Raw genomic sequence first — 24,437 nt, forward strand, 5'->3', positions numbered from 1 at the left:
CTTCTACAAGCCCCCTCCCTTTCTCCCCACCAGCAATAAAACACTGTGGGGCGTCCCAGTTAGTGGATAATGTAACCACAGCAGTTTCCTTCCTCTTGGGGGAAAAAGTCTAATCAAGCACTTTCTCCGAACAGAACAAGTCCCTCCCCTCCCATGACCTGGGCTTAACAAAATTGGTGGAATAAGCACATCTCTCTCGAGGGCATGAAGTAGAAAGCAGTTTATAGGTGAAGACAGTAACGTGCTCAGTGTGAGCCCTGCTCTTCCCCCTACCAGAGAACCTAAAACCCCAATCCTTATAGCAAAGACCCTCCCCATACAATCAGACCCTCAAAAGCCCCCCTCTTGATTCCATGCTTTGCACATGTGGTTGCCCTGAGCTTAATTCCTGTACATTAAAACGCTTAGAGCCCCCGCTTAGACTTAACGCTGCTCAACAAAATTACAATTTGCGGTATATAAATTAATTACACTATACAAGCAATGACCGTTTAAATAACCTCACACTTAACAAAGAATGCTCCCTCCGTGTGTGTGTGTGTGTGTGTGTTCAAAACCCAAACCCAATTCCATGCCAACAGCCACCGCGAATCTTCAATGCATAAACCGTGTCCAGGCAAGAGGACCGTCTGTTGTTCATGGGGCTGAATCCATTGGGCACCATCCAGACAACTACTGCAAGGTACAGGCTGCAGAAGAGAAAGCACAAAGAGGCTGACTAGCATCCAAATAAATCCACACCTTTGTTTGAAAACGAAAATCCCTACTTTCAAATCAGACGCAGCAATCTCAGGGGACTCTTCTTTAGCTCGAGGGCCACGCTCCCTTCTGGGCAACCTTTTACAGGCCGCATGTCAGTGGTGGGCGGAGCCAGGGGGAAAGCAGGCCCAGCAGTTAATGCTAATTTCACCAGAGAAGGAAGGGGCTCTGAGTTCAGGGGCACATTCTAGCCAGGTGCAAAGCAGGGCCAGGGAGGCTGTGGCTCAGGAGAGTCCCTGAGGGCCAGACGGGGAGGCTTGGAGGGCCACATCCTGGGCCTGAGGCTCCCCGCTGTTGCTCAAGATGTGGGCAGTAAAATTTGAGGCAAAATTTTAACTGTTATTTTATAACCATTAGTTTAATAAGGGATAAATGATTATTTCAAGAACAGCTCTGTATGTGGAAAGCTGCTCTGCTCAGGGCCAAATGGATCTCCCTGACATACTTGCTTTCCTGCAAGAAGGAGGTTTTTTCTCCTCTTCCTCCCTTTGTTCCCTCCTTGAAACACAGCACACCTGCTCCTAGGAGCAAGTATAAATGTAAAATGTAATGCAATATAGTGGATGCTCGGGTTGCGAATATGATCCGTGCGGGATGCACGTTTGCAACCCACAGCATTTGCAACCCGCAGTGGCACGTCTGCGCATGTGCGGGTTGCAACTCGGCACTTCTGTGCATGCGCAAAGATCAATTTAGCGCTTCTGTGCATGCGCGACCGCCGAAACCCAGAAGTAACTTGTTCTGGTACTTCTGGGTTTCGGCGGTCCGTAACCCAAGAAAACGCAACCTGAAGCGCCTGTAACCCGAGGTATGACTGTATGTGTATGTATAGTATGTAATCAAAAAACCAATAATGATTATCCTGGAAAAACAAAACAGCACATCTGGGGGAGCCTGGCTGCAACTCACAGAAGGTGGGAGCATTGAGGGAGGAATGGGTACAGAACGGAGTGTCATGCTGACTCTCACCATAAGCAGGTGTGTCTTTACACAACAATGTTTTGAAGCAGGCTTCCCTTGCAAGTCTGTATTAGCTACCTACCACCACCACCACCCCGGCCAAGAAAGCAATGGGACTGTTAAGCCCTGCTCAGTGTAGACCCACTGAAATCAATGGTCATAAGTTAGTCCTCCTCATTAACTTCAGTGAGTCCACTCTGAGTAGGACTGGCACTGAATACTGCCCATGGTGACCAAACCAAAAACAAATAGACAGGGAAGGCTGCTGTAGAGGAAGGGGGAAGTAGCAATGGCAGAGGTGGAAGGGACACCAAGAGTCATTTAGTCCAGCCCCCTGCGATGCAGAATGCAAATTTCCTTATGCGATTAACTGTTGCACCTTGTTGGATTAGGGAATGAACCAGAGAAGTCAGCCGGGGGTGTTTTTGTGAAACTGACACGCAGCCACTTGGCAAGGGGACATCACTAAGCCCAGGAAGCCCATTCACAAGCTCAGGCCGGGAATGAAGGTCCTGCCGCCAGCCGGGACCCCCCCTCTACCTCATTTGACTTCTCCCAGGCTCAGGAGCTTACGGCAAGCAAAGATGAAGGATTAAAACGATAAACCATCCCCATCATCATCATCATAAAACGCACCCTCTGAGCCTCTGGGGAGATTTCCGTGTCAAATGTGAGGCTGAGTGTTTCTGCCCCCACCCCCAAACTAAAATGCATTTTGCTTTGATAAAAATAATAACGAAAGCAAATCCCCACTACTGCTGCTTGCCTAGCATGGTGGCTGCTCCTGGGGAAAGCATTTCCCCTCTCCTCCTCCTCTCCCCACTTCAAAGGATTCTCTCTCTGGGTCCTTCTGGACACCTGCCTGCCCCCCACCCTTCTGGGCAAAACAGAGTGAGGACTCCCCCCCCCCCCCGCATTCAATAAGCGTGCAAATGCCTGGGTGGACAGACACGGCCCCTGCTCCCAGGATTTATAGTTGTCAGGCCATTTGGCAGGGAGAAGGAAAGGTCTCTTTGCCCCTTCTTCCCCTGGGGACGGCCAATGCTCCTGAGGCCCAGCTGCGGGAAAGAAAGTGTGGGGAGAGAGGACCGACAGGGCAGTTAATTCCAATTAACCAGCCAAGCTCAAAAGGGGAAGAGGGGAGGGGCGACTTGCAGACCCCACCCAAGCTGGAAGGAGACGGACACAAAGATCTCCTGCCTCCCTGGGAAGGAGGAACTATGCGGCCACCTCCCCCCCCGAAACCTCACAGACAGCCCTGCTGTGTCTGATCTGCTCCCCCATGAGGATTTTGCTCCACTCCACTTAGCACAGCAGAGCACTGAAATGGGGGCTCTGCCATTCCTATAGTTTTTGTCTATATAGTAACACACATACACCCCCCCCACAACCCGCCCACCCTACTCTCCCTCTCCACACACCCAGCCCCCCTGCAATGGAAAAATTAGTCCTGCTTACGGGGGGGCGGCGGCTGGGCAACCCTTGCTTTCATCTTATGAAGTCTGCAGACTCAACCCTCAACTGAGACGTTAAGCAAAATAAAAGTATCGTTTGCACACCTGCACGAGGCGCTTGACCCCATTCCCTTCCACTCAAAAGAGCACACGTGCAAGCTGTTCACCCCAGAAGACCTGCAGCAGGGATGGGGAAACTTTGTTTTTCGAAACCGGCCTGCAGATTTGCTTGGGAGGGCAGGCGTCGGTGGTGGCAGGCAGGGGCAGAACCCGGAAGTGGGGAGACTGGGCTGGGCTGCAGGATTGCAGCTCTGTGTCTCTCTGGGCTCCCCCAGGGCTCCCCTGCTCAGTGGAGGCCATTTGGGTGAAGGGCACACTGCCTCGCCACTCTTGGTCAGCCCACACCTGCCTCTCTTCTTACTTTCCAACTAGCCCAGGTACGTGGCCATGGCGGTCAGTCTCCTCCTTAGTCTCAGTGCCCTGCAGTCCAGGATGTTTCACTTGTGATGCTACAATGCTACAACTCTATGAGTGCTGCCCCTTGTGGACTCAAAGCTAGAATTAGCCAGCTCCACCTCTCATGAACTCTGGCTGCCTCCCTGCCTTTTGCCCAGAAAGTCCCAGCGGGCACCAGGCCTGCTCAGTCCAGCATTTGCCCCAACTTGCTTGCACAAATCTCCCAGGGAGGTGAGAAGATGCCTGGCCTTTACTGAGCCTTCGTTCTGGCTTGCTTTCGGGAACAGCTATACGAAAATGAAAATTTGTCCTGCATGAAAGAATGCAAGAAGAGCCCTGGATCTGGCCCGTGTCCCATCACTGAGCCCAGCATCCTGCTCTCGCAGGGGTCAGCCAGATTCCCGTGGGGAGACCACGAGAAGGATGTGAGCACAAAGGCAACTTTCCTCTCCTGCAGTTTCCAACAATTAGGATTCAGAAGCGTTTCCTGCCTCTGGGCCTGGAGGTAAAAGGTAGCCAGCAGGAGGCAGAACAAAGCCGTCAGGGTTAGTAGCCGTGGATGGTCACTTTCTGGTTTTTAAAGTATAAATATCTGCTGTGAAATGCTTTGGGAGGCAAGAATCTTATGATAACCCTGAGGAAGAGCTCAGTCAGTGAAGCATGAGACTTCTAACCTCAGGGTCAGGGATTTGAGCCCCACGTTGAGTGAAAGATCCCTGCACTGCAAGGGGTTGGACTAGATGACCCTTCTGCTCCCTTCCAACTCTACCATTCTAGGGTTCTATGAAATGCAGTAAGGTATTGTTTAGCACGGCAGGGGTTGGACTAGATGCCCCTTGGGGGACCCACAGTTCTATGAGTCTATGAATAAAGAACGCCAACAGAACCCAGCCAAGACTTGGTAAGGAAGAGAACGGGCACTCACAGCTTCTCACAGAGTCCAGCATCCCCTCCTTGCCAATGGCTTCCGCTTCCCACTGCGACTCCTTCATCTGGAGGAAAAGGAGAAGGAATAGAGGGAGGTGGGTTGTCTCCTCTGATCTCCATGAGGGCGCAAGAGGAGCCTGGCTGGATCAGAGCAAGGGTGCATCTAAGACCAGGATCATGTTTCTATCCAGGCCTCTGAGATGTCCATGAGGAGAACAGGAAGGCAACAGCTCTCCCCCCTGGAGTACCACACACACACACACACACACACACACACACACACACACACACAGCAACTAACATTGAGGGGTAGGTTGTTTCTGCATATGGAAACTCCACTTAGACAGCAGGGCTAGAGGAAGAATCCTGCTGGGTGAGACCCCAAAGTCCACAGGGGCCACTATTCTGCCCCACATGCAGCAGCCAGCCCAATGAGCCAGGAAGCCAGCAAGATTTTATTTATTTAAAGTATTTCAAAAGGACCTGCATATTCTTGAAGAAGAGTTTGGATTTGATATCCTGCTTTATCACTACCCGAAGGAGTCTCAAAGCAGCTAACAATCTCCTTTCCCTTCCTCCCCCACAACAAACACTCTGTGAGGTGAGTGGGGCTGAGAGACTTCAGAGAAGCGTGACTGGCCCAAGGTCACCCAGCAGCTGCATGTGGAGGAGCGGGGAAGTGAACCCGGTTCACCAGATTGCGAGTCCACCGCTCTTAGCCACTACACCACACTGGCTCTCTGAAGAAGGATGTGAAGGCAACAGTGCTTTCCTGCTCCCAATCCCTGGCTCCTTCCTCCTTCCAGAGCTGTCAGCCAATGGCCTGCTGCCTCTGAACACGCAAAGGAATGGGCTCCGGAATTGGATCTCCAGAAGGGGACAGGTAGGGCGCAGGTGGCCCTCTGGGGACACCCAACTCCCACCAGCTAACAAGGCGAATGTCAGGGGTTGTGGGAGTCTGGCGTTGCCTGGAGGGCCCACAGCCCCCTCCCCCTGCGCCAGGCCAAGAGGGGCTTCCAAGGAGGCCCCTTCTTCCAAAGGCAAGGAGCTTCTCTGGGAAGCGAGCCCAGGGACCAAGCACATGCCAGGCAGGAACGGAGCCCCAAAGGCCACCTCGCTCCCACAGCACGGATTCTGCAAAGGATGCTTTACTTGAGATTCCAGCATTAGGAGGGGTCTTCCAACTCTATGGCACTTAAGAGCCTACAGTGACTCAGCCAATCTTCAGAAAATATTATCTTTGCTTTGAGGTTGGGTTTGTGTTGCTTTTAAAATCAATTAAGCAGTGTATAAACCTTGTGAAACAATAAACCACCCAAATCTATTTTTCCATGCCCTGCCCCAGCCAAGCCTCCTCTGCCAGCCCCGTGATGCCCAGACGTGCCCTCACTGCAGCCCCCACAGAACGCAAAGTGCCCTCCTGTACCTTGATCTGCTCTTTCAGGTATTCCGCTCGGCCCATCAGTGTCTGGATCTGCAAACAGTCATTCACTCAGTCAGATTAGGAGGGAAGAAGGAGCCCCAGTTCAAAGCAGGGTCACGCAGGAAGGCAAACCACATGGGAACCCTCCTGCACGGCACCTCGAATCCCACGGAAGAAAAGGTGGGGCACCATACATATAACAATTCCTTCTACAGTGGTGCCTCGCAAGACGAATGCCTCGCAAGACGAAAAACGTGCAAGACGAAAGAGTTTTCCGTTTTTTGAGTCGTTCCGCAAGACGAATTTCCCTATGGGCTTGCTTCGCAAGACGAAATGTCTTGCGAGTTCGTTTCCTTTTTCTTAAAGCCGCTAAGCCGCTAATAGGGTTGCTTTGCAAGACGAAAAAACCGCAAGACGAAGAGACTCGCGGAACAGATTAATTTCGTCTTGCGAGGCACCACTGTATTTCCAATGTCCACGCTGTGAGTGCCAATCATTTATGTAGCCAAACTGGCACTAATCGCGAGGAACTGTGGCAGCAGGCTTCCCCAAGGCTTGCAGAAGTATAAAAGCGGGGCAAACATGCCCTGATGGTGGGGAACCCCAAAAAAGCTCAACAGGGGGCTCAGAAGTGACAGATTGCTGACTGAAGTTTGCAGGGGGTAGAATGGAGCGGCTAGAATCTTAGACCGGGAGTGTCCCACGCTGCAACATTTTACTGCAGGTTCACAACAGCTGAGCCACGTCTATTCTGCCGCCTGCACCCTTTAGTGCCCCCTGCTGGGCACCCTGGCTCCCCAAATACATCCTGCAGGGCTCCCCCACTTCTAAATAACAGCAGCAGCAAAGGGACCAATCACAGCTCCAGGGACCAGGTGGATACAGACCTCAGCATGCAGCAACTCCCGTCTCCTTCCCGCAGGCTCAGCTGGAGGCAGGAAGGAAAGAAAACCATATAATATGATTTGTGCTGTAATTGTGATGTTTAGCATGTTTTTGCTCGTGGTGTTTTATGGATTGTAGTTGCTTTGCTGATGATTTGTTAAGTCTTTAATATGACTTACGTTGTACATGGTAAGCTACTTTGGGATTTGACTGAATGGAAAGTGGCAGAGAAGTGCAATCGATCAATCAATCAATCCTGGAAGGTGGGGTTAGACTGCACAGGAGACCTTACACAGCCCTCTCTGGCTTAGCCCCAGGCTCTCTGAAGGACTGTCTTCTCCCACATGTAGCCTGGCCCAGAGATCTCTGGTAGAGGCCCTTCTCTCGTCGTCGTCCCCTGGCACGCTTGGTGGGGACATGGGAAAGGGCCTTCTTGGTGGTGGCTGCTGCCAGACAACATTGGAACTCCTTCCCTAGAGGAGCCGGATTGGCTCCCTCCTTGATGTCCTCCCGCCAGCAGGTGAAAATAGTTTTATTCCTGCAGGCTTTGGGGAACGGAATCCTTATTTAAAGGAAAGGGCTTTTACTAGAGCAGGGTTGGTTTTGCTACCTGTATTAAAGGTAACCATTAGGTTCAGTCGTGGTCAACTCTGGAGTTGCGGCGCTCATCTCGCTTTACTGGCTGAGGGAGCCAGCGTACAGCATGTGGCCAGCATGACTAAGCTGCTTCTGGCAAACCAGAGCAGCGCACGGAAATGCCATTTACCTTCCCGCTGGAGCGGTACCTATTTATCTACTTGCACTTTTTGCTGTGCTTTCAAACTGTTAGGTTGGCAGGAGCAGGGACCGAGCAACGGGAGCTCACCCCGTCGCGGGGATTTGAACCACTGACCTTCTGATCGGCAAGTCCTAGGCTGTGTGGTTTAACCCACAGCGCCACCCGCGTCCCTTGCTACCTGTATTACACCCCCGCTAAGCCCCCACCCACCACAAGCTGCCCCCTCCTTACCAGCTAACATGAGCAGCAGCTCCCCCAGGCTCTGCTGGTAGAGATCAAGGGTTTCGCCGTCATCTTTGCCCTCCTCCTCCTGGAAGAGAAACACAGAGCAGCTCCGTCAGGCCTCAGTGCTCAAAAAGGAGCAAACAGCCGCCTTCCCCCTAACAAATGTAATGCAAGAACTGGATCAGGCCAGTGGGGGCCCATCTATTCCAGCACCCTGCTCTCGCCCTGGTCAGCCAGATGTCTGTGGGAAATGCGCAAGCAGGAATCATGCACAGGAGCAGCCCTCTCCCCTCCTGTGGGTTCCAGCCACTGAGACTCATAAGCATCGCTGCCTCTGACCGTGGAGGCAGCAGCCATCAATAGCCCTCTCCTCCATGCCGCCCCTCCCCAGGGACAGGTACACTCCCTTGTCTCCAAGGACGGGGGAGGCAATGCAATGTTAGACTCCAGTTTTCATTTCAGGACAGAGGTTGGGGGTCAATGACAAATCAGCAACTCTCTGCTCCCCTCTGGTGACTGACCTTAGCAACAGCGGCCGACGCCACCTCCAGAGCAGCGTAGAGGCGAGGCTTATCCCTGGACATCTCTGCAGAAAAAATAAATTAAATTAAAAGGGGTGCGAGTATTGGAAGACACAAGATTTACCCACACTGGAAGAATGGCAGATGAAGGTGATGGACTACATGGAACTGGCAGAAATGACTGGCAGAATCCGAGACCAGGGAGAAGAGTTGGTGGAAGAAGATTGGAAGAAATTTAAAGACTATTTGCAGAAATACTGTAAAATTAATGAATGTTAAAGGGACGTTGGATTGAAAATAAGCGGTATTGGTAAAAAGATTAACAAGAATATGTAAATATGGATTGCTAATGGTTGGAAATATATAGCTATAAATAGGTTAAGATATTAAGTAAAGATAAATGATGGAGGGTAAGGATTTGCTGAATTAACTATTTGAACTGGAATACAAAAAGGGAGGTGAGAGGAGGTCGTGGAAATTAGTGAAAGAAAGATAAGATATTCAAATTGGACTGTGTTTTAAATGGTTTTTGTTTTGTTTTGTTAGTTGTATGTTAGTGTTTTGTAGTTTTTAGTTTTTTTTTTCTTTTGACGTATTGTATTGTATTGTATTGTATTGTATTGTATTATTGTATGTTTTTTCTTTTTTGGTTTTTTGTAGTGTTGTGTTTAATTTGTTGGAAAACTAATAAATATTATTATAAAAAAGGGGTGCGACCCAGCATGTGCAAGGCCAAGCGGTATCCAGATGCAACAAAGCAAGGTGGTAGAGTCCTGTGAGGATGGAGCAGGCTGTACCACTTCGGGCTGCAAGCAGAGGAGAGGGCAGCACTTTCGAAACTTCTGCAAGTCACAACAGCCCCACAAACACACCCGCCTGCAAGTAAAAAACCTAACAGGAAGAGGTTCCAGTCCAGTTGCCTGCTCACTGGTGTGGTCCTGGTTTGCTATACTACTTCATATTTCAAAGAAAATCTCTAAGTAGTTGGCAACACGGTTAAGCCACAGGTTGCCTCAACTTGCCCATCTGTAAAATGAGACCAGCAGCTGTGTGTCCTACAAGAAGGATGAGACCAGGGTTGGAGGTGCCTGCAAGTGAGAGTGCAACAAGAGGAGGTAAGCAAACAACGCAATGAGCACATGCAGTTAAGAGACTGGAAAGGGAAGGCTTCTTAGGTGTTAGAAACAGCAGCAAAATATGCTGGTTTTCCTTGGAAAGGAAATTCCCGATGGCCATAGCATAGGTGGGACTCTGCTACTAAAGCATGTATGTAAAGACAAAAGGCATTCACAGACTGACTTTGGAAAGCATTCCCTAGTGTCGCAGGAACCCCCCCCCCCCAAATCATTCAGTTTGTACAAACTTCACACACACTCACACACTACATACGCTATGCTTCTGTTATAAATTCATAGAAAATCAACCATACATCGGATTTCCACTGTTCCACTTTTTTACTCCATGAAGGAAGGACTACAAAATGGGGAAGGTTTGATACAGGGCAGCCATAATCTCTTGAGCATACCAGCACATCCACAGGAGCCCTGCCCAGTTGCTATGCCAACCCTAAATGGTCCTAGACAGAAGACCATCCAGATCACAAAGAACTTGCATATGGGAGTGGATTCAGCCACTCAGCACGGACTGGAACAAAGGACAATAATCAGCTCTTCCCTCTGGGGTTAGGAAACTGCAAACTCCCCTCTGTCGCCTGGAAAGTACTCATGGGGAGGGCGAAAGGGGGAACCAGCCAGGTGACAGGACACTCAGGTTACCACCACAACTCCTCCCTCAACCCCTCCTTTCTGTGATGTATGTATGATGTTTCTGGGGGTGGTCTTGATCTACAGGGTGGCAATTTCAAAAGTCTTTATAAGACCTTGCACACCATTTTTCTGGGTCTTCCCTCTCTTCTGCAAGTGAGGGGAGCACCCTGTTGCAACAGTTCAATAAAGGCCAAGCCTACAGGCTGCTGTTTTGCTCCAAGTTATCCTGGTTGGTGTCTTTGTTTTTGTCCAAGGGAGCCCTCGGATTTTTCCGTTAACACTAGTAGCCCATAAAACTTTCAGAGAAGAGAGCACAGGAATGGGAGAAGTACGCCCTCCCCAACTCCCATCAGCCCCGCCAGCATGAACAATGATCAGGGATGATGGGAGTTGGAGTCTAGAAACATATCTGGAAGCCTCTTCCTTCCCTTAACCCCAATCCCCGACTGAAAGGAAGCCCAGCTACCTACCGCTGAATTTACTACTTATTTCCGCTTAACCTCGCCTCCATCTCGCTCCCCACAACTTTGGTTGTCTTCCCCATGCCAAATTTTAAACTGCAAGCTCCACGGGGGGGGGGGGAGGGACTTTGCTCTTCTTCTTTTTACATGTGATGCACACGTGGGGCATTATCGTCACATGTAGCAGGTGAGGGAACCTTTGGCCTTCCAGATGTTGTTGAGCTACAACTCTAATTATCCCTGGCCATGGCTGGGCCTAGCTGCAGCTGACGGGAGTTGCAGCTCAGCAACATTTGCAGGGTCAAATATTCCCTGCACCTGATATCTACTGATAGCGACCTCAATTTTTTCACTGCCAGTTCTCATCAGCTGAAACAACAGCAGCTGTGCCAAGGAGGGGGAACCGGCAGGCTGGTGCGAATCCTCAGATTCCTGCAGGAGTATATAAAATAAACCTTTGGGAAAAGGAAACCCCATTCACAGCCCAGCAGGAACCGAATACGTTCAGCGGACACAAAATATTGACTTGGGGTGGAGGAGAGAAAACTTGGCTGCAGGAAGAACAGACTGGAGTACAAGGCTGAGGATTGGGAACAGGAACACTCTGCAGTGACCTTGGACTTTAAATCCCTTCTCTGCTTACACCTTTAAGAAGGGAGAGCCTATCCTCCTCCCCCACAGACACACATATAAGACAATGATTTCACTCCCTAATAGAAAACGCACAGAGAAACGCAAGAAAACTTGGATGCAATTATCTAAGGTGAGAAAACACTGAACTGATGTCCGTTTTTCATAAATAATTTGACTGGCAATAATAACTCTTGGAAATCCTTATTTCTAGACGCATGTCGAATAAGAAACATAAAAGAATTAAATGATACAGACTTCCAACAGATTTATAGTCGTCAAAAAACCGAGGTATGGAACCAAATATCATGATATGTGTTAACATACTTTAGAATGTATATAATTTATTATATTTATGATCTATGGAGAGAAGCACCTTGATCTATCTTGACATATTTTTTGATATTACCAGCTGAAGAAGGAGTGTACTCCGAAACAGGGCCCTGTCCTGGTCACCACTACTGAGTCGTACATCTGATTCACACTCCGGATACTCCTTTTTGGCCCCATTTGATCCTTTATTCTTTACTCTTTATTCTGATTTTATACAATATGGACTCTTTTTGACTGCTATTGAGACTTGTATAAAACAATTGTTGTGTACTGGTATTTCATGTACCTTTGTACTATATCACTGTGTATTTGAAACTCATTATTTCTGTACTTAAACGTTGTATCCCAACTTACCATTACTTTAAAACTATCGTACTTACACGGTGTGTTTAATTTACTACTAGCTTCAAACTGTTATTCTTAGCAGAATATACACGTTTTTCTTTTCAACTCTTGAGTAGGAATTATTCCTTATATTGAAACTTTTGGCCAGAGTTCTTGATATATCCTTTTCAGTTTTTTATGCTGAGTCTGACCATTGCTCCATCCAGTTCAGTATTATCTACTGACCAGCAGCAATGACTCTCCAGGATTTCAGGCACTGACTTGCCATTGAGCTATCAGGCCTTTTTTATTTTTTGACGTTAATTTTTTATTTCCAAAACCGAAAAAAGAAAAATTACAAACATCAAACTCAACATCCATATTCATTTTCTAATATAAACCTATTACATAATTAACTAAATTAAAATATAGCTAATTACCGGTACTCTAAACTTCTCTTTGCTGTAAACAACTACAACACAGTTAGAAATTTTATATTAAAGCTTTTATATTATAAATTTCAAATTCCCCTATACCCCCCGTTCCCCTTCACCCACGTGTGATCTCTTTTTTTCTTCTTCTTCTGTCTTGTCATAATTTAATCACTGTTCAGCTGATTCTTTTATTAATCCCTTGCTTACCCCTGCACGTTTTACACGTTATCTATTAATATTCCAGTTCCAGAACCATATTTTTTCATATATTCCTGAAGTGAAGGAGCTATCGGGCCTTTTGGTTTGACTCCTATTTCCTAACAAAAACATGTTGCAAAGTGCAGAGTGCTCTGGGCTGCTGTTCTCAAAAACAAGACCCCTGCCCCCCGCCCCCTGTGCCCCACTCGGCTCTCTGCTCTGGAAATTACCTTTCAAGATGTCCCTGGCAGGGCAGCCCTGCTGAAGGAGGGCCTTGTTGTTGGAAGCAACCAGTGCTTTGAGCTGCTCCGCTCGGGAAATGTATTCGCTCACCTAAGCCCAAGGAAACAACACGACACCGTCATGAAATTTCATTCTCAGAGGTGCAAGAGAAAATCAGGCATTGCCAGGGCCTTCTTGTTTGTGGCACCAGCCCTGCGGCTCCCAGCCACGAAAGCTATCTTCTACCTTCACTGCCCGAGCCAGCCTGCTCCTGGGAGCCAGTTGCTGGGAGCCACAAGCAGGGAGAGGTGCTGCTGGGCTCAGGTCCAGGTTGGGGGCTTCTGGCAGGTCACTGCAAGAAGATGATTCTGGACTAGATGGACCACTGGCCGGATCCAGCATAAGGGATCTGCTTATGTCCTGTTGGTGTGACATCTCAGGAAGGCCTGCAAGCCTGGGCCTTGACAGGGATTCCAAGGCATCAGACTGAATTCCAGCTCTTCTGAGCAGCCCTTGGGCTAAGTCGGTCAAAATGAGAACAAATCTCCGCCTGTCATGGGCTCCGCCTACCGTTGACCGCCCAGCCTTCTGCCCAATGAGCACCAGCCGCCACTGCTCTGCTCCAATGCATTGGCTGAACCCTGACCATGACCCCATGCACCCACCCAATATTTACAGTTCGGCCCAAAGGTGCCCCAATTCACAGCTTTCCCACTGGTTGAAAAGGAGGACTGACCTTGGATCGGATCGCCTCCTTCCTGCGGACATCGACTTCGTCTGAGGGTGGCAAGACAGAGCCAGGTTAGGGAGAAGGGGAAAGTCCATGGAGTGAGCGAAGAAAATGGGAAACTGTCCCAGTACAACTCCCTGTCTTCCATCGTCAGCTCCGAGCTGCATCAGGGAGACGGACGGACATCAACCAGCCTCCGTGTCTGAAGGGGGTTGGAGTAGGCAAAGCAAGCAGAAGCCCCTCCCCCCTCCTGCTCAGAGCAGAGTCCCTCCTCCCAGACTCAGAGATGGAGAGACTCCCCCATGTTTCAGAGGCCTTGCAAAGATCCTGGGGAGGGGAACTGTAGGAGTATACATGTCCAGAGTGTGGGGATCAGATGGGATTACTATGAGGAATTATAAAATATGCATCAAGCCATTGTGTCTGCTATGAAAGCATGGCGTTGACTGGGTTCGATTCATTGACAATAATTTCTGATCAAATCCCACAACCCTCTGCATCTCTGGCCATTTCCTCTACTGTCCATTTCTCTCTGCTTGACAAGTCACGTACACAGCCCAGTTGCCAGTTGCTTCATCAGGCATCCTGAGCCATAAAACATAGTAGGCAGTTTCTTTGATGTAGCTATTGTTAGTTTTGTTAATCTTAGGATCAGGAAGAGTTCACAAGGAGATGGTAAATACTGTTTACTCCTGTTTATGACCTTCCTAAAAGCATTCCTCTTCACTTGCTATTTTATTTACTCTGGGTTACTATGCATGCTCAAGTAGGAAATAGTTTCTTTGTAGTTAAAAGAATTTCTTCTGATCTAACTTTGTTCCATGTGGGGGTTTTTTTGAAATGCTCAGAGGAAATCTGATTGGTTCTTACGAACACTGTGTAAAAGTTATTTTGTGAATAAAACGACCTGGGCAGGAGGGTGGGCAGGAATTCTTATTATACGCACTCCTCCCAGAGCCTTGCTGGTTCAAGCCTCTGTGTGTATTTTCATTATCAGAGTCTAATGCTTCCTTTGCTTTGGGAACGCCTCAACACTCTGGACATGTGCACTCCTACAGGGAATTCCTGGAGACAGCTCACTTCTGGCTAGCCAGCCGGGTCAGCCCCTTGCCCATCTCCCCTGAACCACTATCCTATGTCATGGGTCCTGCCCCATGGAAATGGTCAAGGATGGGGCATAAGACCACACCTGTCTTCCTCCTTCTTCCCCTTTGAAATAATTTCATTTTAGGTCCTAACGGGATTAAGACGGATGGAGGTCTCTGATGCGTCCTGCTTGCCTACGAAGGACAGAAGAGGAGGAAGGCAGGGCCAGGAATGCAACCTGCTGTGGGCAAGAACTTGCCCCTCTTAGAAGTGGACTTTGGGTTTAAAAGGAATTCAATAAAAAGAATTTTAAAAAAAAGAAGTGGGCTTTGGGACAGGCAACACACGCAGCTCCAGATATGAAAACAGATATGCTGTTCTCATTTAATTTATTTCATAAAATGTATATACAGTGGTACCTCGGGTTACATACGCTTCAGGTTACATATGCTTCAGGTTACAAACTCCGCTAACCCAGAAATATTACCTCGGGTTAAGAACTTTGCTTCAGGATGAGAACAGAAATCGTGCTCCGGCAGCGCGGCAGCAGCAGGAGGCCCCATTAATTAAAGTGGTGCTTCAGGTTAAGAACAGTTTCAGGTTAAGAATGGACCTCCGGAATGAATTAAGTATGTAATCAGAGGTACCACTGTACTGCTTGATTGTAAAAAGCAAAACAAAACAAAAAACTCAAAGGAGTTTACAAAAAAGGTGATAAAATGACCAATAAGAACATTTAACAATAATTTAAAACTTTCAAAAAATTAAAATCAACAATAAACTAAACCCAGATTTACTTGCACCACCTTTCTAAGCATCTGGGCAGCCTTGTCTAAACAAGAATGTTTCTAGCAGGTGCCGAAAAGAGTACACTGAAGGCAGTGAGTTCCAAAGTGTAGGAGTTGCCACCATAAAAAGTTCAATTTATTACAAATATGGAATGGGAATTTTGTGGCCCCTGTAACAAAGCTGCTTCTGCCAATCTAAGCAGCCGAGCGGCAATTGTGGGGCAAGGCAGTTTCGCAATGAGGGGAACAAAAAAAGCCTCTGGGCCACTCACAGCGCAAGGCGGGGACGAAGTACTCCAGGGCCCTGCTGTAGAGGGAGAGGGCGGCAGCAGCGTCGCCTTCCTGGTCCTTCTTTATCGCTTCCGTCACGAGAGACGACTGCAAAGGGAAGAGATACAGAATGGAGAAAAGCGGGAGAGGAGGAATGGAAGAGGGGAATTGGTTCAATGACCAAGCGCAGGGTCAGCTTGGGCCAAGCGGAGGATGGAAAACCTTAGGCCTGGGGGCCACATGTGGCCCTCCAAGCCTCTCCATCAGGCTCTCAGGGCCCTCTCCAGGCCACCCCACTCCCTGGTCCTGCCCCACACTCTCCCCATGCTTCTGCTTGGCTGGAAAGCGTCCTTGGACTTGGAGCTGACGCCTCTTGCTTGCCTGGATAGAGAGGTGTGTAAAATAACAGGTGAATTCAGGTGTGAGCCAAAGCCGAGGGTCCCACCTGCTGCCTACTGCCAGCATGCGGCCCCTGGAAAGCTGCCCAGAAGGCAATGTGGCCCTCGGGCCCCCTTCCCCTGTGTTAAGTGTCTGGAGGAGGGAATTGTACAGCTGCGTCCCTCTGCGTTCAGGAACTCTTGCCTCTGAGAATCAGCATTCTCAGCAAGATCTTGCCCCCAAAGAGAGACAGGGAGCAATGTTTGGGCTGATGGGGAAATGGACCCATTTCTATGCCCACATTCAGAAGACGGTTCCCCTCTATGTCGCCAGATGGCTGCCCTCATGCCTACAGAGGAGAGGGCAGCCCCCCACCTCACCAGCTCCAGTACCCAACTGGTAACCCAGACCCACATCCTGCAAATCCCCCCCCCCTTGCAGGCTCTCTCTAGCCCTCTTACCGCTTTGCCCAGGCTCTCCAAGCCAGGCATGTGCTCCATGTCCACAAAGGGGTGGGCAAAGAACTCCTGGAAAGAGAGGCGCTGCTGGGGGTCCCTCTTCAGCAGGCGCTGGAGGAGGTCCCGGCACTCCAGCGAGAGGCGGGGGCGGCTGGGGAGCTGTGGGGGGCAAGGCAGAAGGCTGAGACACAGGTAGAGAAGCTCCCAACCTCACCTCACCTCGGGGCACCGGCAGCACTGAGCTGGAAACGGGACGGGGGAAGCAATCCCTTCCTGGACGCAGGAGTGCCACACAAAGGATTGTGGGCCCACTGGCACACGGTGGTACTTTCATAGCCACGAGGCTCTCTCGAGAGAGTAACGTGTATTTTCCAAAGGAGAAAAGCAAGGTGCTTGCCCCAAGGAGCTTACAGTCTAATCCAGGCAGTGGGATTCCCTAGGGGGACCCTGGAGGTGTAAATGACTGCCAGATTTGTTGAATTAATTAAACTAAACTGTTTTAATTGGATTTTAGATATATGTGCAATTAATGATCACTGGCTTGAATTTTCTTGTATTATTACGTTCCTTAGTGGGTCATGCAAACGGCTATTCTGAATTCTGCTTTGTATAGGGTCGGGGGCACTGGGGGTGAGTCTGTGGAATCAAGGGGGGGAGGGAGTGGTCCCAAAAAGTCTGAGGACCAATTAGGGGCAGGGGGAGGCAGAACCCCCCACACTCTGCCTGACAGCAGTCCCCCTCTTGCCACTGCCCTGTGTCTGGATTGAACCAGGCCAAGCCACTGAATGACGTTTTTGAGATGATCAGACCAAGTTACATTAATCTCTGCCTGCAAACTGAACCCTACAGGTGTGTCAAGTTGGACCAATCTTGGCAGGACGTTGGAAGAACTGTGATGGGAATCTTCAAATAGCTGGTGGTGGTGGAGTTGGGGTCAGGATGGCAGGGCAGGGAAAGGAACCACCTCCTTTCAGTCCCTCCCCAGGACTGCACAAATAGCAACACCCCCAGGAGCCACGAGGTTACCTCGATGGGTTGGTTGCTGCGGATCTTCTCCTCCAGCTCAGTAAACGACTTGGAGGCAAAAGGTGGCCGGCCAAACACAGCCTCTGAGAAGGGAAATAAGCCCCCATCCCCAAATAAGACAGGGAGCCACATGTGTGTCGCATGCTCGGCTGAATCACCACCACCCAGCAGCCCCAATGCTCAGCAATGCTCAACTGTCACAAGAACCCAAGACAGTCTCCGATGGAGAGGGGAAAAGGCCATTGTGATGAGTAGCCATGGATACCAGAGTCAGCTTTACAGTTATTGACACCAGCATCCACGAAAAATGGAAGTGATTGGGGCCAGTGAAGGCAGGAAGGGGCCTAGTCAGAAACTGGGCAGGGAGGCGGATGTAGGATTAGGCAAGAGCAACCGCAGAGCATGCACTCCCCAGGCAGAACTAGACGCTTGCTTCTCTCCCTTTTAAAAATGAGCTAGGTTTCTAGCCCTCAATGCTGGCAAAGGGGGAATAAAGAACCCTGATACAGGCAGGGCTTTGTATACCCTGGACTTCAAAAGAACAATCGAAATTCCAGCCCATCGGAGATCACAGCTACACGCAGCACTTTCTGCCATTTTATTCCCATTACACCTTATCCAAACATAAGAATATGCAATGTGTAGGTTTTTTAGAATAGGTATTTCCATCTCCGTTAGAGGTTTTTAAGCAGAGGTCAGACGGCCACCTGTCAGGGATTCTATGATTCCTGCACTACAGGGGGTTGGGCTAGATGACCCTTGGGGGTCCCTTCCAGCTCCATAATTCTGTGAGTGTATTATTCAGTCCTCCCAATTCATTTTGCGCAGCCTCTCAGCTCCAGCATGGAGCTTAGCCAGCGCCTGGGAAGTCAAGACGGAGCCCAAACCTCCCCTCAAAACTGAAGGATGGACTTACCGTAGAGAATCACCCCCACGGACCACAAATCCACGCGGGCGTCATATTGCCGGTTGCACACCATCTCGGGAGCCATGTAGAGTGGAGAGCCCCTCAGCACGTGCTTCTCATCCCTTGGGGACATGTGCTGGGCAAATCCAAAATCTGGCAGGGAGGGGGGAGGGGGAAGGTGACCCAGAAAAACGGTCATCGGGCATGACATAGTAACCTTGCAGTTATCAACTGGCCTGGTATCCACAGGCAACCAGAAATCCCACACTGGGGATTGAGCAGGCTGGTGAAAATCTCCCTAGGATTTTCTGCTGGCTGCAGAGTGGGGAAAGCTAGCCCTAATCAGGCCCATTGTAAAGGTAAAGGGACCCCTGACCATTAGGTCGAGTCGTGGCTGACTCTGGGGTTGCAGCGCTCATCTCGCTTTATTGGCCAAGGGAGCCGGCTTACAGCTTCCGGGTCATGTGGCCAGCATGACTAAGCCGCTTCTGGCGAACCAGAGTAGCGCATGGAAACGCCGTTTACCTTCCTGCCAGAGCGGTACCTATTTATCTACTTGCACTTGACGTGCTTTCGAACTGCTAGGCTGGCAGGAGCAGGGACCGAGCAACAGGAGCTCACCCCGTCGCAGGGATTTAAACTGCTGACCTTCTGATTGGCAAGTCCTAGGCTCAGTGGTTTAGACCACAGCACCACCCACGTCCCATTGTACGTTACAGTTATCAGCGACTGTATTGCTATAGCTTTCTACTTTGTTGTATTTGGTATTTTTAATTTTTTATCATTACAGTGGTACCTTGGGTTACATATACTTCAGGTTACATACGCTTCAGGTTACAGACTCCGTTAACCCAGGAATAGTACCTCAGGCTAAGAACTTTGCTTCAGGATGAGAACAGAAATTGCGCTGCGGCAGCGCAGCAGGCCCCTTTAGCTAAAGTGGTACCTCAGGTTAAGAACAGTTTCAGGTTAAGAATGGACCTCCAGAATGAATTAAGTTCTTAACCCGAGGTACCACTGTATCTATTATGATTTATCCTAACTATTTCTATACATTAAAAATATCTCCAAAAGGTGTACAGAAATAGCTAAAGCGGGCACAGGGAACCTCTGACCCTCTGTGTGGCTATAATACTAGCCATTGGGATTGACTGGTTGAAATAAAAGATTGGCACATGAACGAGAACAATAATGTGTAGGGAGAGGAGCACCTGAGTCTGCTGGCCTGAAAGCCCGAAAGAAGCCCCCCTGAGCCTGGGGGGCAAGCCCTGCCCCACACCAACCTGCCAGTTTGAGGTGAGGCTTATCCAAGGAGCTCAGCAGGATGTTCTGAGGCTTCAGATCCAAGTGGGAAATATTCTTGTCATGGAGGAACTTTAAGGCACAGGCTGTTGGGACAAACAGGAAAGAGCAGTGGTGTTGCAGGCGGCAGGGGACTGTCAAGGCATCCCTCTCCAGCCAGCAGTCTCCTTCCCCAAAAAACAGACTCCTCTGCCTCCAAGATTTCCTTTCCTTTCTCTGGCACAGAGATAGGGGAGAAAATGCAACTGCCTCCTTCCACAAATCTCGAGCCAAGATGTAAAGGGAAACACAGCGATCCTTTGAAAATCCACACTTCTCTGCATTTTGCAACATGGTTCTCCAACCAAATAAAGTTTGCAGGCAGTTTGAGCCGCACCCACAAATGGATGTTTTCTCTTTGGAAATGGTTTTGCCGTTCTGCAAATGAAATAGCTCTGTTTGTGAGCACAGTATGAATCCAAACCCCATGGCTGAGATTTTTTAAAGTGGAGATGCCAGGAATTAACCCTGGGACTTCCTGCGCACAAACAGTATGCTCTACCTATGAGCTCCACCCCCAAATTATTTTCCTTTCCCCTCCAACTCCTTACCCAATTGCTGTAGGAAAATGCGAGCCACCTTTTCCGGCAGGATCCTCCGTGCATGGATAAAGCGAGACAGGTCACCCCCAGCACAAAATTCCATGATCAGGTAGATGTAGTCCTTGTTCCACTGAAAGGCAAACAGGCGCTATCAGGCTTCTAGAAAGACAAACCCTGTCCTATCTCCACCAAGTTCATTCCTCTGCCTGCAAGTTCCTAGTCCTTATGAATGCAAACACAAATGTGGAAGCAGCTGGGTGATGCCATTAAGTGCAATCCTATGCACAGCAACCTGGGAATATGCCCTATTGAAAACTCAGGAATTTACTTTTGAGTAAGCATGAATAGAATTGCACTGTCAATCTCAAGAGTCAGCAAAGTGGGTGCCTCAAACCAGTATTAACACATAAATGGCTTAAATTTTTCAGAGCATCTATCACCTTTGCTACGTGTCTCGTCTACTGCAATCCTCAGGAAGGAGGCGACACACAGCAAGGATTCTTGTGGCTCATGGAACTCCCCCACCAGGAGACATTCAGTTTACCCCCATAGTAGACACATGCAAACAAAGGGCAGAGACATTTTTTATTTTCCAGGTGTGAGGACCATAATTGGAATTGACTTTTGGAGGTGGTATTAAAGGTAATAACTTTTGCTAAGTTAGCTTCACCAGGGTGGCTTTGCACTCTGCATTTGAAGCAATATCCTACCACTTTAAACAGTCGTGGTTTCCCTCTCCCACCCACCCCCCTGCAATCCTGGGAACTGTAGTTTAAGGGGCGCTAAGTGTTGTTAAAAAGGTAAAGGTACCCCTGACCGTTAGGTCCAGTCGTGGACGACTCTGGGGTTGCATGCTCATCTTGCTTTGCTGGCCAAGGGAGCTGGCATTTGTCCGCAGACAGCTTCCAGGTCATGTGGCCAGAATGACTAAGCCACTTGTGGCGAACCAGAGCAGGACACAGAAACGCCATTTACCTTCCTGCTGGAGCGGTGCCTATTTATCTACTTGCACTTTGATGTGCTTTTGAACTGCTAGGTGGGCAGGAGCAGGGACCGAGCAACCGGAGCTCACCCCATCGCGGGGATTCGAACTGCCGACCTTCTGATCGGCAAGCCCTAGGCTCAGTGGTTTAGACCACAGCGCCACCTGCACCCCGTTGTTAGGAGACCCCTATTCCTCTCTTGGAGCTACAATTCCCAGAGGTCGGTTGTTAAACCAAGATAAGGACTGCCTTCTGTTTCAGCCTTTAAGCACCTGCTGAAATCTTTGCTATTCTGCCAGGCTCATGCATGAAATTCAGAATATATCTTTCCATAATAGTTAGTTGAGAGTCTCTGATTTCATATTTTTCATGTGTTTTTCTTATATAGTGAGATTATTGTAAACTGCTTTGGTATTGTTTTCTGTATGATATGGTGGTACATAAATCTCAGCAACATCCAGAGCGCCAAAGGTTCCCCACCTTATCGGATGAGTCACACATCTGAGGAATAAAAGCTCCCCCGTTTTCCAGCTGGAGGCTCCAGAGTCCTCCTGGCTGACACCCCAGCCCAGCCCGGTCTCCCCACCTGGAAGTCCTTCAGCTCCACAATGTGCGGATGGCGGATGGTCTTGAGGATCTCGATTTCTGTCAAGAGGTTCTCCACAGACGCCTTGTTCAAGCTCTTCTTGCTGACGCACTTGATGGCCACGACCTCCCGGACGTCCTTCTAGCCAGGAAAAGAACACGCAACACCACACAAACGAACGTCAGCAACACAAGCACCTGACGGTGGAAATCTCAGGGAAGGTCTTGCGAGGTCCAGGGAAGTTGCTGTGGAGATGGGCATTCCTTCAGATCAGGAGAGGGAATGTCTTTTCCACATCAGGGGCCGCCTTCCCTTCTGAAGAGGCTTCTGGAGGCCACGGGCCACTGATGGGCAAGGCCAGAGGCCAAAGCGGGCAGAGCAACAAACACAGGTTTGTGTGACAGGGCAGTTTCTACATTCCCTTGATCTTCACTCTCCACCCAAGGGAGCAAGAGGTACAAGGACGCTCACTCCAGGCAGGTGAAAACATTTAAGGAGGGGGCTAGGGCTGGGGGCTGGAGGAAGCCCTTAAGCCTGAAGGGCCATATCTGAGTGCTGAGAGCACGACAGGCTGGAGAAGAGAATATCTTGGGGCAGAAATTGGGATATCAACTGAGATCAGGACAGGATCACAGCAAATACTTAAAAGACTGCTGAGATGATTGCCCCTTCCCCTCAAAGCTGATTTGATGACTCCATCCCTGGACCAAAAAAACAGTGTTGCAAGCAAGGAACCTCCAGGGTGGCCATGGAGTGGGTGAACAGTCCCCAACGCCCAAAAAATTAAGGCCAGGGTGAAGTTTGCTCCCACAAGAATCCACCTTTTGCTGAAGGGATTTTATGCTCTACCAGTCAAGTTACACCTGGGACCCAAACCATGGCAGGGCAGCGATGGGGGACGCTTTGGCCCTCCTGCTGCTGTTGGACTCCAACTCCCATCAGCCCCAGTAAGCACGGCCAAGGGCCAGGGACGCTGGGAGCCGAAGTTCAGCAACATCCTGCGCGCCAGAGGTTCTCCCGACCCCTGACTCCGGGTGTCTCCTTTTAGTGCTACGCCCAATATCAACCCCCCCCCCCCTGCGTCCTGCCTCCGACAGCGGACAGCCAAACTGCTTCCGGGAAAGTCCTCTCCCTGCCGCGGCTGCTCCCAGGTAGGCTGCTCCCGGGCGTGGAGGCTCCGCGCCGCGGCCTCTGGGTCAGGCGGGGGGGGGACTCCCTGCACCTCGTGCATTTGCGCCCCCCAACCCCGGACCTCGCGCCCCCCAACCGCGGCCCTTCCCCTCCCTACCTTCCTGTAGGCTTTGAAGACAGTGGCGTAGGTGCCGCTGCCCAGCCTCTCGGTCAGGATGAAGTCCTCCAGCTGCGGCGGCGCCCAGCCGGCCATCCCGGCGACCCCCCCATGCGGCCCCCGGAGGCTGGCGAGCGGAACCCGGCCCTCTCTGGGACCCCGCGGGGGCGCCTGGCTTCCCGGTACGGCGGCGCGGGAGGCGGAGCAGTGCCGGCAGAAGCGCACCTTCGGGCGCCCCCTGGCGGCGACCCGCGGGAGAGGCGAGGCGGGGCGGCGCTCGTGGGAACTCCGCCTCCGCGGTCGCGCGTCTGCAAAGCGGGGCGGGGAAGAGAAGCGAGACCTGGATCGACCCCCGATTCGCATCTGGTCGACGGAGGATAGAAGCGTCAGCAGAAGCTGAGCAGCTTTGGCCCGAATCAGCCTCGCTGCGAAATGATGGACTCCCCTTTTGGAAAGCGCGCCCCTTTGGTAAAAAAATGGGAGAGGACTGGACGCAAGCTCAGCCCTGCGAATGATGGCAAGAAAGTCCGTCGCCCTCGATCTCGACGCGGCTTCAGGCTCCCGTCCTCTGCTGTGATCGGTTGTCTTTGGTACTAAACTTTTAATTTTAAGAGTGGCTCTTGATCGGTGGCTTTTAGCATGTCCCTGTGGGTAACTGTATTCAACACGTTTTTAAATAAATGTTGAAAAGTGCTGGGTTTCTATAAATTGTCTGAAGGACAAGCAGAAAGGTGGGGTTGCCCTAGTTGTTGCAATAAAATTGCATTGGCCAAAACCTGCTTCATCCTTTGAAATTCCCCAATATTAACAGTGCATTAGCTTTGCATGTGCATTTCCAGGCAACTTACAATAATCACAAAACAAAAATTTGATTTGGAAAGCAATACTTAACGCAGCACCACCAATCCCCCTTTGGGGACACCCAACTCTCGCTCTCTGCAAAAGGCTCAATTGCATAACTAACTTGTGTTGCATTAAATACAGTAAAAACTTCATTAAAAATAAAAAAAATTCCTCTTCTATCTATTGCGTTGTTTGGGCCACATCCAGTCCCTGGACCATCTACCCACTGCTGGCCGGCAGGAACTTCAGGCAGAAGCTGCTGGGGCTAAGCTATGGCCATTCCCTGTATTCTCACTTGCTCTCAGGGTGCCTGGCTGCTGCTGAGTAATGCATGAAACTGCTGGTCAGCTGAAGTGTTTGACCAGGGTCCTCTCCCTACCCCTGACCAGTGCGCCAGGCTGACTGGGGCTGACGGGAGCTGTGGTCTCTTCCAGATGTTGAAAGGCTCCTTGGCC

General features: G+C 50.0%; 1 protein-coding gene across 2 annotated transcripts; it reads right to left on the reverse strand.

The window, feature by feature from the left end:
* Positions 1-205: 205 nt before the first annotated feature.
* On the reverse strand, positions 206-23,826 carry ULK3 (unc-51 like kinase 3). Of its 2 annotated transcripts, none has more exons than XM_081207740.1 (16): positions 23,140-23,819; positions 21,852-21,992; positions 20,292-20,412; positions 19,683-19,787; positions 18,409-18,552; positions 17,493-17,575; positions 16,470-16,625; positions 15,633-15,738; positions 13,493-13,533; positions 12,765-12,867; positions 8,389-8,453; positions 7,874-7,952; positions 6,867-6,907; positions 5,983-6,030; positions 4,555-4,621; positions 206-689 (listed from the first exon to the last, which is right to left on the reverse strand). In XM_081207740.1, exons 1-16 carry the CDS (start codon positions 23,500-23,502, stop codon positions 673-675), a joined length of 1,680 nt encoding a protein of 559 aa, XP_081063866.1. In that variant the 5' UTR covers positions 23,503-23,819; the 3' UTR covers positions 206-672. The 2 variants fall into 2 exon arrangements, with proteins under 2 accessions (XP_081063866.1, XP_081063865.1); XM_081207739.1 differs by lacking the exon at positions 206-689 and adding an exon at positions 4,253-4,385 and having other exon boundaries at positions 4,475-4,621; positions 23,140-23,826.
* Between the last annotated feature and the right edge of the window lie 611 nt (positions 23,827-24,437).

This window comes from Podarcis bocagei, assembly GCF_964188305.1.
Source record: "Podarcis bocagei genome assembly, chromosome: 9".
NCBI classification, from domain to species: domain Eukaryota; kingdom Metazoa; phylum Chordata; class Lepidosauria; order Squamata; family Lacertidae; genus Podarcis; species Podarcis bocagei.